General features: G+C 40.7%; 1 protein-coding gene across 1 annotated transcript; it reads left to right on the top strand.

Annotated features, from left to right (window-relative positions):
- The first annotated feature begins 952 nt into the window (after positions 1-952).
- On the top strand, positions 953-16,695 carry phf1 (PHD finger protein 1). The gene is made up of 15 exons (XM_079503439.1): positions 953-1,026; positions 1,740-1,818; positions 2,067-2,148; positions 3,053-3,139; positions 4,578-4,672; positions 5,173-5,321; positions 5,810-5,905; positions 7,666-7,734; positions 8,185-8,308; positions 8,810-8,877; positions 9,598-9,729; positions 11,451-11,529; positions 12,888-13,003; positions 14,564-14,650; positions 16,110-16,695. Exons 2-15 carry the CDS (start codon positions 1,741-1,743, stop codon positions 16,492-16,494), a joined length of 1,647 nt encoding a protein of 548 aa, XP_079359565.1. The 5' UTR covers positions 953-1,026; position 1,740; the 3' UTR covers positions 16,495-16,695.
- The last annotated feature ends 252 nt before the right edge of the window (positions 16,696-16,947 follow it).

The following is a 16,947-nucleotide window of genomic DNA, read 5'->3' as shown; positions in this document are numbered from 1 at the left end:
GTGTCTCTGACACAAGTTTATAATGACCAAAAGTGATAACTTTTGGTCATTATGATCTTACTTCAGAGAATGTCTGCCAATGTTTTTTGTCAAAAGATAGGCCTATAGGTCATCAATAGGCATATAGGCCTGCTCGTCTATTCTATTTAAAATTTCAGAAATAAATCTGAATCTGTACAAAAACAACAAACAGCTGTAGGCTATAACAAATACTATTTTTTATCAATTTATCTATACAAATACAAAATGCAAAAAATAATATTAAAGTGATGTGTTCATAAAGCCTAAATGTACGCAGAATTACGGGATTTCCGCTGCTATCTTGACAACTTTTAAAACTTTACCCGTGGCTGAGTGCCTCCTAAACTTAGAGGCTCTATGGCTCTTCTCTGACTGGAGTCTGGGACCAATTAATGAGGCGGCTAAACTTACTAATTGGCCACTTACGGTAAGTCCCAATGGCCCCTCCGCTGCGTTGGCTGGCTTTCTGTAAGATACCGCCCCCTCAAAGACAACACAATCCCACCTTGTCAAAACGGTTTAGGGTCAATTGGACGGAGGGGAAGGTGTTTCTCTCCCCGTTCCCCCCATATCTCCCTCCCTCTCTATCTCGGTGTTTTATGTCTGCGTCACAACAAGTCGGTCGACAGAGAGAGGCAGGGATGATGGCGTCTCTCGCGGGTTGATTCTTGTGCTGCTTCTCTGACAAAACGCGCTTAATAGCATCAATAGGTGGGGGTGGGGGGAAGGGGGGCAAAGCGACGGGAACATGACGAAACGGCATCGTGGAGTACGGACAGACAGAGTGAGCCGGACGGACAGACGTCTTTTCCCGCTGAAGGCTTGACTGACATACGCGCCTGGCACGGGGACATACATGCATGCACATCCACTTTTGCACACACGTAGGCTGCACGTTCACGCGGGCAGTAATTGGGCACAGGAGAACACGGGAGATCAAACATTTCATGTCCAGTCTGCCCTGGAATCGCTGTGACCCCGGCAGAAAGGAGTTCGACTTGACAGGTAGCTTTCTACTGACACCCTGTCCATCAATCTTCCTGTAATTTATTTGTTGTGCCGATTTTCTATTCATCCACAAATGGTGTAAGCTAATGTATACTGTGTCTCCTGACTTGAGTGCATGCATTGGAACAAATCTTTCACGTGCAGAGATTATGCTTGCTTGCACAGTCATGCCGTGTATCTCTCCAAGTTTGTAGTTTTTAGATGTTAAAGGAGAATAGAAAACACTAAAGTCGTGCCTCAAGTAGCATCACAGGGATGCTTGCTTGTTCAATCAAACTGTATTGCAGCAGTCGTCATGCAGCGGTTTGCGTGCGTTAGTCATGTGTGTGTGGTAATCATTTGTCCTGCTCTGAGGTTGTGTGTACTCACTCATCTTTAAATCTGGGGGATACAGCCTGTCGCTATGCTCAGTTTGGTGTGTGTGTGCGTGTGTGTGTGTGTGTGTGTGTGTGTGTGTGGGGGGGGGGTTAACCCTTTGTATCAGGGCTGCCTGCCTGAGAGCAAACGATGGGGCCATAAACCCTCTGTCAGCAATGGCAAAGTATTCAGCGAATAAATCGGATTTCCATTTCACATGAGCCCTCCTCATTCTCTCTCTCTCTCTCTCTCACACACACACACACACACACACACACACACACACACACACACACACACACACACACACACACACACACACACACACACACACACACTCTCTCTCTCCACAGGATGGGGGGAGTAAGTGAAGGAGATGATGTGTTAGCTCGATGGAGTGATGGACTACTGTACCTCGGCAATGTGAAGAGAGTAAGTGTGTGTGTGTGTGTGTGTGTGTGTGTGTGTGTGTGTGTGTGTGTGTGTGTGTGTGTGTGTGTGTGTGTGTGTGTGTGTGTGTGTGTGTGTGTGTGTGCTTGAGAGTGAGTTTGCCTGAGTTTGAGTGTGCATATGTGTGTGTGTATTGTGTATGTGAGTCACTGGGTGTGTGCACCTGGATTTGAAAATACTTCCATTTAGTTTTGTCCATCATTCTGCTCACATTGCTATCTTCCTCTCAGGTAGATGGAGTCAAGCAATGTTGTCTGGTGAGATTTGAGGACAACTCCGAATTCTGGGTCCTAAGAAAGGACATTCATTCTTGTAAGGGCTGCGTTTTTTAATGTGTTTTTATGTGTGTGTATTTTTTATTTATGTTTTCATTGGTACAGAATGTTTTTTCAACCTGACTTATGGTATTAATTTTCTCCAAAACATTCACCATGTGCAACTGAAGGATTTGTCTGTTTTATTTCTTTTCAAGAATCAAGATTTGTAGTTGTTATATCTCACAATTCTTTGTTCCTCAACATTGTAGCAACCATCTTAACAATAACAAGAAAGAATTAAGAAAAAGAAGTAGGTAAAGAAATGGCTAAGTATAGGCAGAGTGCTTGGGTCCTTCTTCTAAATATTATGTACATATTTGTATATTCACAGTATATCTATAGAAGCAAGTTTACATGTATACATGTACGGTATGTGTACATATACTGTATGTACATTTATGTGTGGGGGGGGGGGTGTAGTAGTAGGTGGACAGGCATCATCTCAACCAATATCCTGATGTTCTCCTCTCATTCTGTAGGCTACTCTTTTAAATGCTACAGACTACAGTCACATTGCTTTTCAACGACGTATGCTGACGGTTGTGATGTGAGTGCACAGACTATTCAGATGGGGCACTTTTAGTTGGAATTGGCATATTAGAGCGCATTTATGAATTTATTAGCCTAATGACACCTCAGGGAAATGGCAAACACAAAGTGAGGAGAAGTGCGACTCGTTAGGAACAGCTGAATATCTGGCCGTCAAATGAAGTGAAATCTGAAGGGGTGCAGGAGACATTGAAATCAATGAGGTGGCAAGGAAGTGAATCAATATACATAAATTAATGCTGTCGACTGTTCGTTCTCTCTTCCTCTCTCTCTCTCTCTCTCTCTCTCTCTCTCTCTCTCTCTCACTCTCTCCCTCTCCCTCTCTCCCTATTTCTGTCTGTTTCTTTCAGTTGCTGCTGGAGTAGAAGAAGTTTGCTGTATTTGTGATGCCCCTCCTCTTAAAGAGCCCCTCATAAACTGTCTTAAATGTCACCATGGTAAGTAAGCACGACTAACCACGTTTCTCCACTGGTAGCTTTGAAGAGAGACATGATGCACATTCAAATGATCAGTGTTCACTTAACTCTTGATTATAAACATATTGTTTTGGGTGCCAAAAGTTGGACAGAAGAAACAATATTCTTGGGTTGAGAACTATTGTTCACTGAGTTAAATGAACACTGAATATTTTACAATGTAGCATTACTGTGAGACAGCACAGTGGGAGACCAAACAAAAACATCAACATATTACGTAAGATATCATGTTGATCTTTATGTAAATATATGACTACTAAGGCATGTTAGACTATGGCTAATTCATGACGGGTGCCTCTTCAGAAAGAAAGTCAAATTGAATGTCGACATTTCATTGACTTTGAAGTCTATTCATGGCCTTCAAGGCTTCTCAAAACATTTCTGTAACTCGTCTGCAGGGAGCTGACAGTATCACTCAGCTGGGTTTTAGCGAAAAAGAAAATTGATTCACCGCCAATATCAACCGTGGTCATTGTAGAATTTTGGGTTTATAGCTACTTGCGTGTGATATAAGTCAAAATATTGCCAATCATCTTTAAATATCTGTTGCTTATGTTCTGTCTTAGCGAGAATTAACACTGTTCTTGGTGACCTAACGATTTTTGTTGTGCTAGATAGCTTATAGGTTAAGAGGAATACAGAAGATCATAAATACCATGAATATTGTATTTTCCCCCAAATTATGTACCAGCACTTTGATATATTGGCAAAATCTGCTTTGTTAGTTTATGCTAAAAGTGTGATTTTGAGATCTGTTTCACCATGCAATGAGAGTGAAAGGAATCATTAAGTCAAACATATTGGAGCTGCCACATTTGCAGATAAAGCTATTTAGATCTTAGGATATTAAAGTGTGGCAGGACTGTGATAAGGTAAGGTAACACAAGATGATGTATGCATGCGCTTTATTAATCCTAAAGGGAACCACAGCTGTCAGATCACAGCAAGAAGTCATAGAAATATACACCCACCAAGGACATCCAAACAACAAACTGTTGTTTACCCGAAAATGGAGGTAGCCCATTATTGAGAATGTCTTCTTAATATATGAGCCCAGCTGCTACACACTCCTGCTTGTTAGCCCAGTAAGCCCACAGACAGACTTAAACACAGATTTCACTTTTAAAATGTTTCAAAAATGACGAAATTAGCCGATCTACAAGTACACAACATGTAACGCGTCATGATGGGACACTTCTTTTGTGTGGCACTGTTGAACGACAAAGGGTAATAATTTATCGGGAAAAACATAAAATGTTGAAAGGAAATACGTATAATATGGTGTCTGCCCATATTATAAATAACCACTAATCTAAATTAGCATAGAACACAGCATGGTGCTGTGATACTATTTATCTCCGTCCTGCCCTCCAAGCTCTATCTTTTCCTCCCATAACAGGTTATCATCCAGAGTGTCACACGCCAACCATTGAACCAGAAGCTGACAGCGATTCCTGGATATGTCGACAATGTGTCTTTGCAGTCTCAACCAAGGTCGGGCTACTAATCGTACATAAAAAAACACATTTAGTATGGACATGTGGGGAAATCCAGTCAAATATATCAGGTTTCACTACAACTACCATTCCTGTGTGTGGGTAACCACACTAATTTGGACAGTATTGACTTCAGTATCATATGGCCTACATTGCGTCTGAGAAGTCATGGCCAATCAATAGTTATGATTCTGAAAAACTACATGATAGTCAAGACGAGTCCATTTAAAGTCAATCAATCACGCATGCTCCAATTCTGTATACTGTATGTGAGATGAGAAAGCACCCTGGTTAATTGTCAATCAGTCAATGTCTGTATCTCATTGTCCATATTTCTGTGTCTCAGACTCTGTCTCCCACAACTGACCTACAATAGACAGAGATAAATTGCTTTTTCTGGACAGTTTCCTCCTAAATGTAATCGGCCCCAAATTGCTCTAACATGACTGTGATTGGAGGGGTCACTGACCAATGGGTTTTGTCTAAAACATGTTTCAGAGAGGTGGGGCGCTCAAGCGAGGACGCTTCGCCCGACTCATGCAGTTCATGAAACTCCGCCTACCATATCAACTGTCATCTTTAGACTGGGATCCGCAGCATCTGACCAATCAGCAACAGTGTTACTGCTACTGTGCCGGGCCTGGAGAGTGAGTGACAGTGTGGAGGCCAGTTTAAACGTATACCTTTTAGTAATGCTCTAGCCATTTTTGAGATTCTTTTGATTTTCTTTTGCATATTTTTCAGTCCTGAGTCAAATAGTAGCTATTTGCAAGTAATTTGTATTGTGTTTAATTATTTAAAAAAAATGTGATTGGCGACATTTCCATTATATTATATACATTGCCCCATGTGGCTAACACCAAACATGTGGCACCAAAGTAGGGTAAAACAAACTATGAATAGTTTATGTAAATATTTTGTGATTTATGTCTGCAATACCCTTTTTTCTTGGAGCCAGACAAAGCTTACACCTGTTCAGTAGATGCATTCTAGAGCTAAACGCAATGGATACTGTAGTCTTTACTGCAGTCCTCAGCCTTCATCCTGCGTAAGAATCTTGTTAGGTGACCCACAGAAATCAGATTCATTATGTTTACCCAGGAGTGTGTATCATATTTCTAATTTTATATTACAGGTGGAATCTGAAAATGTTACAGTGTGGAAGTTGTGGTCAGTGGTTCCATGAAGCCTGCACCCAGTGTCTAACCAAACCTTTACTGTATGGCGACAGGTAACTTAAACACCATTTAAACCTTTACTGTATGGCGACAGGTAACTTAAACACCATTGATATTTGTTTTGAATTTAGAATCAAGTACTGACTGAAATGTGCAGGAAGTTGGTGCCATGTGAAGTAATACAGACTAAGGGCCAAGATTTTACATTGTAAGGCAAGACATAGAACTGAGTAGTTTATACAAATGATGACCCTGCCATATACTGTGCCATAGTCTGCATCTCATGTGTGTAATAAAACATAGCCTTCCATTAAGTTATTTTTGTCATTCATTCATCTTCTGTGTTATCTGACTGTCTTTTACACCCATCTTGACACTGTGTTTCTATCAAGTCTGCGAACGCAAAATTGGAGGGATTAAATTTAGATCGACAGTCAGGTTGAATGAGGCGTGTTTGTTACAACATCTGCTGAGAAGGTGATGGAGGAAGGGAAGAGTGAGTTCACAGTTGGAATAGTAAGCATGTGTCACTGTGTTTCCTCATCTTTCCAATGACCTTCAGCATACAGATGCATAGAAAAAGACTAATGCCTAGACAGTATAACGATATGAGCTCTCTGGTTCAGTGTCACGCATGGCCGTATATCAGGGTGTACCTGCCTAATAGTGCCATAGGCATACCAGTCTATTACTGTAGTATGGTTTATTTGTACCTGTACCATGATCAAGTGTATAGGAAGGAGAGAAAAAATGAATTATTGTGCAGGAGAGACAAAACAAATTCAAATACCTTGAATAAAAAAACAGCTCGGCTTAAAAGAAGCAAAGAAGAAAACATCAAAAACACTACAATTGTAGAAATCTAATAACACCATGGCTTCATGTGGATCTTGGACTTCATATTGCCAGTCTATGTTGTCTATGACTCGGTATTTGGGCAAGGTTTCAGCCCAATACAACTGCCATTTATTGACTTCCATAGTGAAATTAAAGTTAAATATCTTAGAAAATATAAAACATGAAACACAACATGAGATACTTCCTTGGCCTACCAAACCAATTTCCTGTAACAACTATTAGAAATGGTTTACCAGGGTTTGATTATTTTATATAAACCTGTGTTAACCTATTTGTAACCTAAATACCAAAATGTGTATGTTGTTTGTTAATGCTCATCTTTCTCAAATATTGTGGGTGTGCAGCCTAATGCAAGTACTATTTTTGTGGAATGCTAACACAATTATTATATGATTAAAAGATTCCACAGGTTAAAGGAGAATTCCATACTAAAAGGCTTTCTTACCTTTCTTTGTAGTTGTTACGTCCCCACCAAAGAGGTCCAGATGTTATTTTGTGCAAAAGCTCCTTATTGGCTATTTCCCCTACCATAAGCCCTAAATGAATTGCATTGAATTGAATGGGGCTATGGGGTGTTGTGCTAATTCGCTTATTTCCATCGCTCAAAAAATATAATTTTTTGTATATATCCTCTCTTCATAATGTAAATAATATCCCAAGCGGCACACTTTACTACTTATTTCAATGAAAATCAGCGAATTAGCACAACACCCCATAGCCCCATTCAATTCCCATTCAATTCAATGCAATTCATTGAGGGCTTATGGTAGGGGAAATAGCCAATAAGGAGTTTTTGCACAAAAAAACACCTGGACCTCTTTGGTGGGGACGTAACGACTACAAAGAAAGGTAAGAAAGCCTTCTAGCATAGAATTCTCCTTTAATGCAAATGTTTAATACACTAGAAAATGCTCATTGTTAAGTGTTGCCAAACTACCATGTGAATGTGTTTTAGGTTTTACCAGTTCCAGTGCTCAGTTTGTGCCAATGGCCTAGAGACCATCCAAAGATTACCCATGACATGGTGAGCTCTACATCATTATGCTCAGCATTATCCACACAGCTTGTTGAAAGAGAATAGTACCAGCTAAGTTTGACCAACTATAAATTCAGGTTTATTTATGAAAGCCAACTCCTTTAACGAGTTGGCATAAAAACACAAGGAACATAGGCTAGATTAAAACAAAAGTTTGTGTTGTCATTTTGGCCAAAAAAGTTAATAAAATAAATATATATAATTATTACTGTATCACACAGGTGTAATTATGGTCATTGTGTTATTGTTCAACATGCTACTTCATGCTTTAACATACAATGTTGTTACAATATACATTGTGTGTGCTTTCCAAAAAACAACGAATGAGTTTAAAGTCACACAGCTTTTTAAGTGTAAATTTGATTGTGTGATCTTATTAGAAGTATTAATTTGTTAACTTTTGCTATTTTGTTTTATTTTTTTCCTGTTATAAAACAGGGTGGATTTGGCTCATTTGGTGCTCTACCATCTCTCACTGTGCTGCAAGAGGAAATACTTTGATTTTGACCATGAAATTCTGTCCTTCACCAATGAGAATTGGGAGTCACTGCTTCTAGGCGAGGTATTGATATTTTCCACACTTAAGGCAATGATGAAATTATGTGAAATTCTGCCAGCAATTTAGTATTAACAACTGAGAGCCCATTAGCCCCTCATTATGACACTAAAGGAAAGAAAATACACTATTTAAGAATATCTAAATGTTCCTATACTCTGGGTCTGGAACCATCAATATTTATGGCACTGGCCACAAAAAGCACTAGAACCAAGACTCAAAATGACGGGTATATGTTATATCCAAGTGAATAAAGCAAGTTTTTGTGTCCATGACATCAGTTTCTCAGTCCTTATTGGCAGTTTCCTGTATATTTTCAAAAGCAAATGTTTGCTATGACATATGGTAGCAGTCAATCATGTACTTCTCCAATGACAGCTGCATCAAGTATTTTCCATATTTTCCATATTCTTGTCAGTGAGCGTAACAAATTATAGTGTGCTCTATGGTTTCCTGTCTGATTGCCATCCTCTGTGTAAATATAACTTTTCATTCTCATTTCTCCAGCTCTCTGACACACCAAGGCAAGACCGCTGTCACAATTTGCTCAACGCTCTAAACTCCCACAAGGACAGGTAAGACGCTGCATATGATGAGAAGAATAAACACAGGCCACACATTATTGGATTTGATGAATAGTGCCCTTTGAATAGTGGTATACTTCTTAGTATCTAATTTGATAATACGTAAGGTTGGACTTAAAAGCCAAAAACTGTAGTGGGTGAGACTGTCTTTGTAAAACTATGTATTTGGAAACCTAAAACCTTAAAAATATTTAAAATGTTTTTCAAAATAGTAAAAAAGCAAAAAAAAGCAAAGAAGTTTAAGGATAAAGAGTACTGTACCTGAAAATAGGGCCCAAAGTCTCCAGGGCGTTTTCAATGGAAATTGTTATCTGTCTTAGCAAGGAAGAAGAGAAGCTCAGTCTTGTTTGTCTTGGTTCAGCTTGAGGTGGTGAGAAGACATCCACTGTGAGATATCAGCCAGACATCCGGTGAATCCATAAAAATTAAAAAGCATAGTTGCTGATAGATTGGAAACATATTTGAGGGTTAAACCCTAGGCCTATTAGCAGCCTGCACAAAATGTTTAATGCTGATTGGTCCAGTGATTTGCAACATCAACACAGACACACACGCAGGGAAAAAACATAATCATAATAATATAGTTCTCGGCCTGCCGGAGATAATAACAGATTCTTTAAGTTTCAATGTCTGCATTCTACAAGGTGTAACTACAGTACAAACCTCAGGTAATTTGTTCCTGTGATTTTGGGTTTGTATTGCTTCATCCAGGTTTGTCTCCGGGAAGGAGATTAAAAAGAAGAAATGTCTGTTTGGACTCCAGGTCCGAGCTCCGCCTCCACTCTCGTCTGATTCGTCTCCCCTCATAGCAGACCCACCCATCAACATTACACACCGCAGAAGGTCAGAGTAAGGACGATGGCTCTCTTTTCAACTCTTATCTGAATATGAGCTCCAGGGCTCCCACCAGGCATATCGTCATTATGCATGAACAATTAACTTAGGTATAAAAGAATGCAATTTTCATGTGACAATTAATTCACCAATGACTAATATTCTTTTAAAAGAGAAATCCGATGTGCACGTGTGCACTTGTGTGTGCTTATGCGTGTGCATTCATCACGTGCATTTCCAGACGATTTCCTTCACACTCACTGTTCCTTCTTACATCCTTTAAATTGTAATTGTTAAGCTGGTGTTCTTTTCAAGAGCCAACAGTAGAATAATCTTAAATCCCTTGATCACCAAACCACAAGCAGGCGAGAATAATGAGAGGGTCAAAGCCATAGAACCCAGACACAAGATATACGCATATATTCCTGTCACTAGAATTACCATGTACTGTAACTATGGGAAGTGGCAGATACACAAATTAGAGCAAGGTGGAAAAGTTCAAAACAAAGAAAAAGCTAAATAATGTAACAGAAAATGAATGAGGAAAGGTAGGACAGTTGGAGATAAATGAATAATTAATACTAATTAAAATATTATTATTATTACTATTATTATTTTTAATAATAATAATAATAATAATAATAATAATAATGATGATAATGTTCAACTTGGTTACCCATGATGTTCAGACTCTCTGAAGATAGATCCATGTATTTTGTTCAGTCTTACTTTATGAATTCATGATTGGAGTCTTGTCAAACACGTACCAATCCACAGCACAAATCTTATTTACACAGTGCCGCACTATAGGTTATTCATGGGAGCACTGTCTGTGTTTGTGTTTGTGCACTCAACCTGCGTACCTGATTGTGTGCTTGCACATTTATTTGTGAATGTTTCTTTAGTGTGTGTGTTTGCGTGCAAGTGTATTAGTGCAGTGGCTCTCAAACGTTTTGGGCGTCATTACTCCATTTCCTTGAGTTCTGAATCCAAGCACCCCCTTTACCGACTACAATATTTTGCTTAGAAACTGCAAGAGAAAACCATAGCTATCATGTTGTGTGTGTGTGTGTGTGTGTGTGTGTGTGTGTGTGTGTGTGTGTGTGTGTGCGTGCGTGCGTGCGTGCGTGCGTGCGTGCGTGCGTGCGTGCGTGCGTGCGTGCGTGCGTGCGTGCGTGCGTGCGTGCGTGCGTGCGTGCGTGTATAAATATATAAATATATATATATATATATTATAAATATATATATTATAAACATTACAAATAAGAAATGGAGTGAAATATTTTCAATTAGTGCCTCCTTAGCAGATTAATTTAAATATGTGGCCATAACATCTCATTAAATCCAGTTTAGATATTAGATGTTAGTTAGATTCAAATAATGTGTAAATTGCTACTATTCAATTACAGTTGTGCCAGTCACATTTTTGATGAACACCCTACAGATCAGCAGGTTCACACAGTTTGTCAATGCTTTATTATTGATATAACAGTCAAATAAATTCTTCCATTTTCCACTTTCTCTCACATACCGGTACTCTTTAGCACCTCTGTGTACCCATAAGGGGTACACAGAGGATTGTACTATATTGTACTATACGGTACGTGCATGGTGTATATTTGTTGGAGTGCATGCATGCAAGCTTATTTATGTGCATACGTGTGTGTGTGTGTGTGTGTGTGTGTGTGTGTGTGTGTGTGTGTGTGTGTGTGTGTGTGTGTGCTCATCAGCCCATTGTCACTGCCTTGCCAGAGGAGAGCGGGGGGGCCAGACTCCCGTAAATCAAAGCGACGCATCATGGAAACACAGGTCAGTTCTTCCATCTCTAACTGGGATGTGGTGTGGTGTGGTAGGGGCCTTGTGTAGAGGCTCTTGTCTTCAAAGCAGAGTGCAGCTTAGCAATGATGGATTTTTGCCATTTATGGGTCTGTTGTTATCTGCCTGGTTGTGGCCAGCGCCTGAGGGTGATGCTTTACAGATACGGTAACATGTTCAATAAAATCACATCTTTTTAAATGTATACTAGTCTATGCCTACTTAATGTATTTTATTAATATCTGCAGTTCAAGGCGGCACATATCGCCATCATCAAACCCAACTCCGAGCAGCTCACACTGAATCAGTCAACATCACGTGTCATGGTTACTATTTTTACACTATATTCTTAACCATGAATACAGTTGAATTGTATCCTCCTACACTATACACTCCTTCATACATGGGCACATACAGTAATCCTGAAACAATATGCATTACCGAGCAATCCTATTTTAACAGAGGCACATCCAGGCCTATTGTAGCCCCATCACTGACGTTAATCTTGGCCATGTTGGTGGGGTTCCTGGTCGGTAATAGAGGGGGGAAAGCGAGTTGGGAAAGAATGCTGATATGTGTAGCCTGGGCATGCTTCCAACTGCACTTTGCAGTCGATTACAGTTTGGCCAGGTGGTGTTGGCACCTTGACAGTGCGGCATTGACGGAGCACATCCATTTAAAGGCACAGACACTGAATAAAGCCACTGAATAATAATAATTTGCCACCCTAACGGTATTGCTAGAACAGGAAAATGATACAGGCTAGCGTGATACCGTATATGTCACAGTTCAGCGGTGAAGAATGCTAAGCCGTTAAAGGCCTATCCCGCCCACTGACGTTTCCATTGAGCGATGGTTCTGACGATGGTCTGATGTTTTTGCTTGCCACGGTCCATGAGCCTGTGCTTGAGGAAAGCTGCCTAAGTTGAGGTGATCCATTTAAACAGGACATCCTACTGCTATGCCTGATGAGCCATTGGATGGGACTTTTACCTACATCTATCATATACTGTATCTAATGCAATGGTATTTTTATATCAACCATAGGCAACACATGAATGTGATGATGGTGTATTTTAGGTTCTAAACCATTTATACAACACACACACAGGCACAGACGCACACACGCACGCAAGCACGCACGCACGCATGCACGCACACACACACATACAGTATACTATTAATGGGTGCTTTTATTGCTCACATTGAATACCCCAAATGCAGTTTGTGTGATTGTATCTGTGATTGTATTATGCATGACCGACCAGTAAGGTATTAATGTTTGATTGGCTCCTGTGATCATGTTGGCATCCAAACACAAGCCGATCAGTGTGTGTGCCTCTTGTACCCAGCCTTGTCCACCCCCAGTCCCTGCCAACCCCATCGAGTCGCTGCCATGTTGCCATGGCTACATGGGAGGGGCCAGCCTCTACAACTCCAGGAAGTCAGAAGAAGAGCTAAATCTGGGGTGAGGAGTACTTTATCTTGAGGTTCATTTGTTTCTGCAAGTGTTTTTGGCCTTGTTGATAGATAGGCTTGAATGGCAAAATTGCACTTTGATAGAGGTTTGGGTTTTGAAGTTGCCCTGCCATGCAACTCCAGTCCAAATATTGGCAAGATATCTTCAATTGTTGTATAATCCATTGTCTCCCCATTGACTTACATTGCACAGTGAAACAAGTCTCTTTTAGCACGCAAACAAAGCATGATTCTAACATGATAGTCTCGTTATTGTTTTATACACATGCAATAACAAAGACCTGGATCTTCTTCCTGATTCATGTTATATTAATTTCATATCTGTGTTATAACTCTGGCTTTGAGACCCGTTTCACCGTGCAAATATTGAGGATATCTCACCAATATTTGGAGTTACATCATGGTCAGGTAACTCAAACTCTACCACATACAAAACTTCTATCTATTGTAAGAGATACTGGCCGGGTTTCCCAAAACTATTTCAGGAAGTGCGAAGCGTTACGCAATATCGTAAGAGGTACTGCGTAGTAGCAAACCAGTTTCCCGAAAGCCTTCTAAGCCTAAAGCCCAAACCACACCAGTTGCAACTCCTTGCAACTAGTCGCAACTCCTTGCAACAAAACAGTTTTAAGGTCAACCACACAAATGCAACTCCTTGCAACTGCCATTGGGTCACAGTAACCAACAGCACTTAAAGGTATAGTGATATTTTTTGGTTAAAACAAAAAGTATTTTGTTAATAGGTTAAATCACTATATTCTGATAGTAATCATTGCTATAGAGTGTTTGTTCAGTAACAGGAGTCTCCCTGTCTCTCCAGCTCTTTAATAAACAGAAAATACATTTTTAGGTAGGTGACAAAGTTTCACCCAATCAGGAGAGAGTAGCCATTAATCAGCTTAATTTGTATAGTGTTCCAGTTCCAATTTTGTCTGCTCATTGCTTTGTGTCATCACTTCAAATTCCACTTGTTTAATCTGTATCCTGACTGCGTTCTCTATCCTGATTGGATAAAATTGGTATCCCAACCTGAACATGCATTTTCTGTATAATGAAAAGCTGGAGCGACATGGAGACTCCTGTTACTGAACAAACAGTCTATAGCAATGGGTACTATCACAATATAGAGGTTTTTACAATTATTTTAACCAAAGAAAATCACTTACACTACCTTTAAAGCTGGATCATTTTCAGCATTATTTTATTGATGAGCCGAGTACAATCCCACTTGTTACAGCCAAACTTAATTTGCAAGCATGTACTTATACGTACGTTATTTAGACTGGCATCGATTGATAGGACAGCTCCGACCGCTTAAGATACTGCATAGTGCTGTGTTGAGAGAGACGCTTAAGTGCGCTTTCGGGAAACACCCGTAACTAAAAAGTCAGAGCCTTCGCAAGGACCGCACCCCCTTCTTAGCGGAGCCTTAGCAAGGACCGCACCCTACTCAGCATCTCTTTGGGAAACCCGTCCTTTTCAGTTCTTTTGAGTAATTTCATGATGCTTATGTACATTCTATTGAATAATTTGCACATCCTCTTCGCAGTTCTCCCCCTAAGAGGATGTTTGCCCTCTACCACCCAACTTACAATGGGAACACTGCACTCTCCAGGACCCTACACCACTACAATAGGTTACTTTCTCATCATCATTTAAAGATGGAACATTTCTGCATGCTGAGATAGTCAACCTTATTTATTCTTAGTTTGAGTGTTTATGTAGGCCTACTATGATGGAAAACATATTTCATGTTACACTTTCAAGTAACAAGGCTATTTTGGGCATGTCATTATTGTCAAAAATGTTACAACATTTTACATTTTCAAAAACTGTTGAAGATTTATTTTAAATGACCAGCTCAGGGATTTTTACGTTAGAATGATATTTGAATCCCTACTACAGTAATTATAGTTTAGCATTTTTCATTAGTTACTTATTTTTATTTCATTTTTACATAGTAATACATTAAATATTCACAGTTGAAACTGGCATAGGTGATAAAGGAAGCTAGATCATTTCATATCACGCTCAATATGTTTATGTATGAAACTAGAGGTTCGGACCGCTATGCGGCCCTCACATCTAGAGTTCAGGTCATTGAAACTAGAGGTTGGGACCGCTATGCGGCCCTCACATCTAGAGTTCAGGTCATTGAAACTAGAGGTTGGGACCGCTATGCGGCCCTCACATCTAGAGTTCAGGTCATTGAAACTAGAGGTTGGGACCGCTATGCGGCCCTCACATCTAGAGTTCAGGTCATTGAAACTAGAGGTTGGGACCGCTATGCGGCCCTCACATCTAGAGTTCAGGTCATTGAAACTAGAGGTTGGGACCGCTATGCGGCCCTCACATCTAGAGTTCAGGTCATTGAAACTAGAGGTTCAGACCGCTATGCGGCCCTCACATCTAGAGTTCAGGTCATTGAAACTAGAGGTTGGGACCGCTATGCGGCCCTCACATCTAGAGTTCAGGTCATTGAAACTAGAGGTTCAGACCGCTATGCGGCCCTCACATCTAGAGTTCAGGTCATTGAAACTAGAGGTTGGGACCGCTATGCAGCCCTCACATCTAGAGTTCAGGTCATTGAAACTAGAGGTTGGGACCGCTATGCGGCCCTCACATCTAGAGTTCAGGTCATTGAAACTAGAGGTTGGGACCGCTATGCGGCCCTCACATCTAGAGTTCAGGTCATTGAAACTAGAGGTTGGGACCGCTATGCGGCCCTCACATCTAGAGTTCAGGTCATTGCGCAACCCTCACACCTATAGTATGACGCACCGCCAATCCGACCAATATGTCCGGATATATGGAGATACCTGTATCTGTCAGTCCTTGTCTCTTTTATGCCTATATATGGAGATCGCTGATAACCTCAGTATATGCCCAAATATGGGCATGCCCAATTTTGTACCCGTATATAGAGCTGACTGATTTGTGCCCACCCTCCATCTAGTTTTCATTATTTCATTAGTTTTGGTTAAATTTAATAACCTAACCTTGTACCAATATTTCATCCTTTGAACCTCAATGAGCCAATATTCCTCTTTCTATCCATTCCTTCATGGCCCCCCCACGTCCCCATTTTTCTCTAGCGTGGAGGAGTCTTGCAGAGTACCACCACCCTGTGTGCCCTACTCTCCCAACTCCAATGCCAACCATCACCACCACCACCACCACCTCCACCAGCATCACCACCAACACCAAGCAGGCCAGAAGCAGCTGGAGCCCTGTCCGTCCCTCCTCCTGCGTGACCTAGACCCTTACCAGGCCAGCATGGGTGGAGGGGGTGTAGTAGGCGGGGGAGGAGGGGGAGGTGGTGGAGGTGGAGCCGGAGGAGGCGGCATGGGAATTGGGGGGGACGGGCCGGCGGTGAGGAGCTGGGGAGGAGGGGAGGCGGTGCGGATCTTGGCGAGACGTGTCACGCCAGACGGGAAGGTGCAGTACCTCGTGGAGTGGGGGAACGTGAGCGTGTACTGAGAAAGAAAGAGAGAGAGAGAAAGGAAAAAGGTGAGGAAAGAGAAGCGGATTTAGTGGATGTTTTGAAATTTACACAAATGTGTACCTGTAGTGCTGTAGTGTTTGAAGTACAAGCAAAACAAAACAACAAAATCTAACACGTTGCAAATCCAGGTTGCTCTCATCATCGCCTCTATTCTAGTTGATTATAATATCACTACTACTTGTTACTAGAACCCCTCTTTGCTAGTGTTTCTCTTATATTTGTACTGTTAACTTTGGAATATGCCTTTGCATTTATATATTTTACAATGACAGAGAAATATATAAACACTCTGCTACTTTGTTGTTGTTTGGGACACTAGAATTAGAATTATGTCATTATGGACATTAAGGACATTCAGAGGAATGTCCATAATGACTAAATTAACCATCATGTCCCATAACAGTTGATTCAAAAGATTAATACTTAAT

Source organism: Electrona antarctica, assembly GCF_951216825.1.
Source record: "Electrona antarctica genome assembly, chromosome: 6".
Classification (NCBI taxonomy): domain Eukaryota; kingdom Metazoa; phylum Chordata; class Actinopteri; order Myctophiformes; family Myctophidae; genus Electrona; species Electrona antarctica.
Note: the sequence above shows the minus strand (reverse complement) of the source record. Positions and strands in the feature narration are given on the sequence as shown.

What these genes read in the sequence shown, in the direction of transcription:
- phf1 (XM_079503439.1), top strand. Translation starts at nt 1,741, where the DNA reads ATGGGGGGAGTAAGTGAAGGAGATGATGTGTTAGCTCGATGGAGTGAT. An exon ending in AGTCACTGCTTCTAGGCGAG is followed by an intron (nt 8,309 to 8,809) that starts GTATTGATATTT and finishes TCATTTCTCCAG; the next exon opens with CTCTCTGACACACCAAGGCA. An exon ending in CTAAACTCCCACAAGGACAG is followed by an intron (nt 8,878 to 9,597) that starts GTAAGACGCTGC and finishes TGCTTCATCCAG; the next exon opens with GTTTGTCTCCGGGAAGGAGA.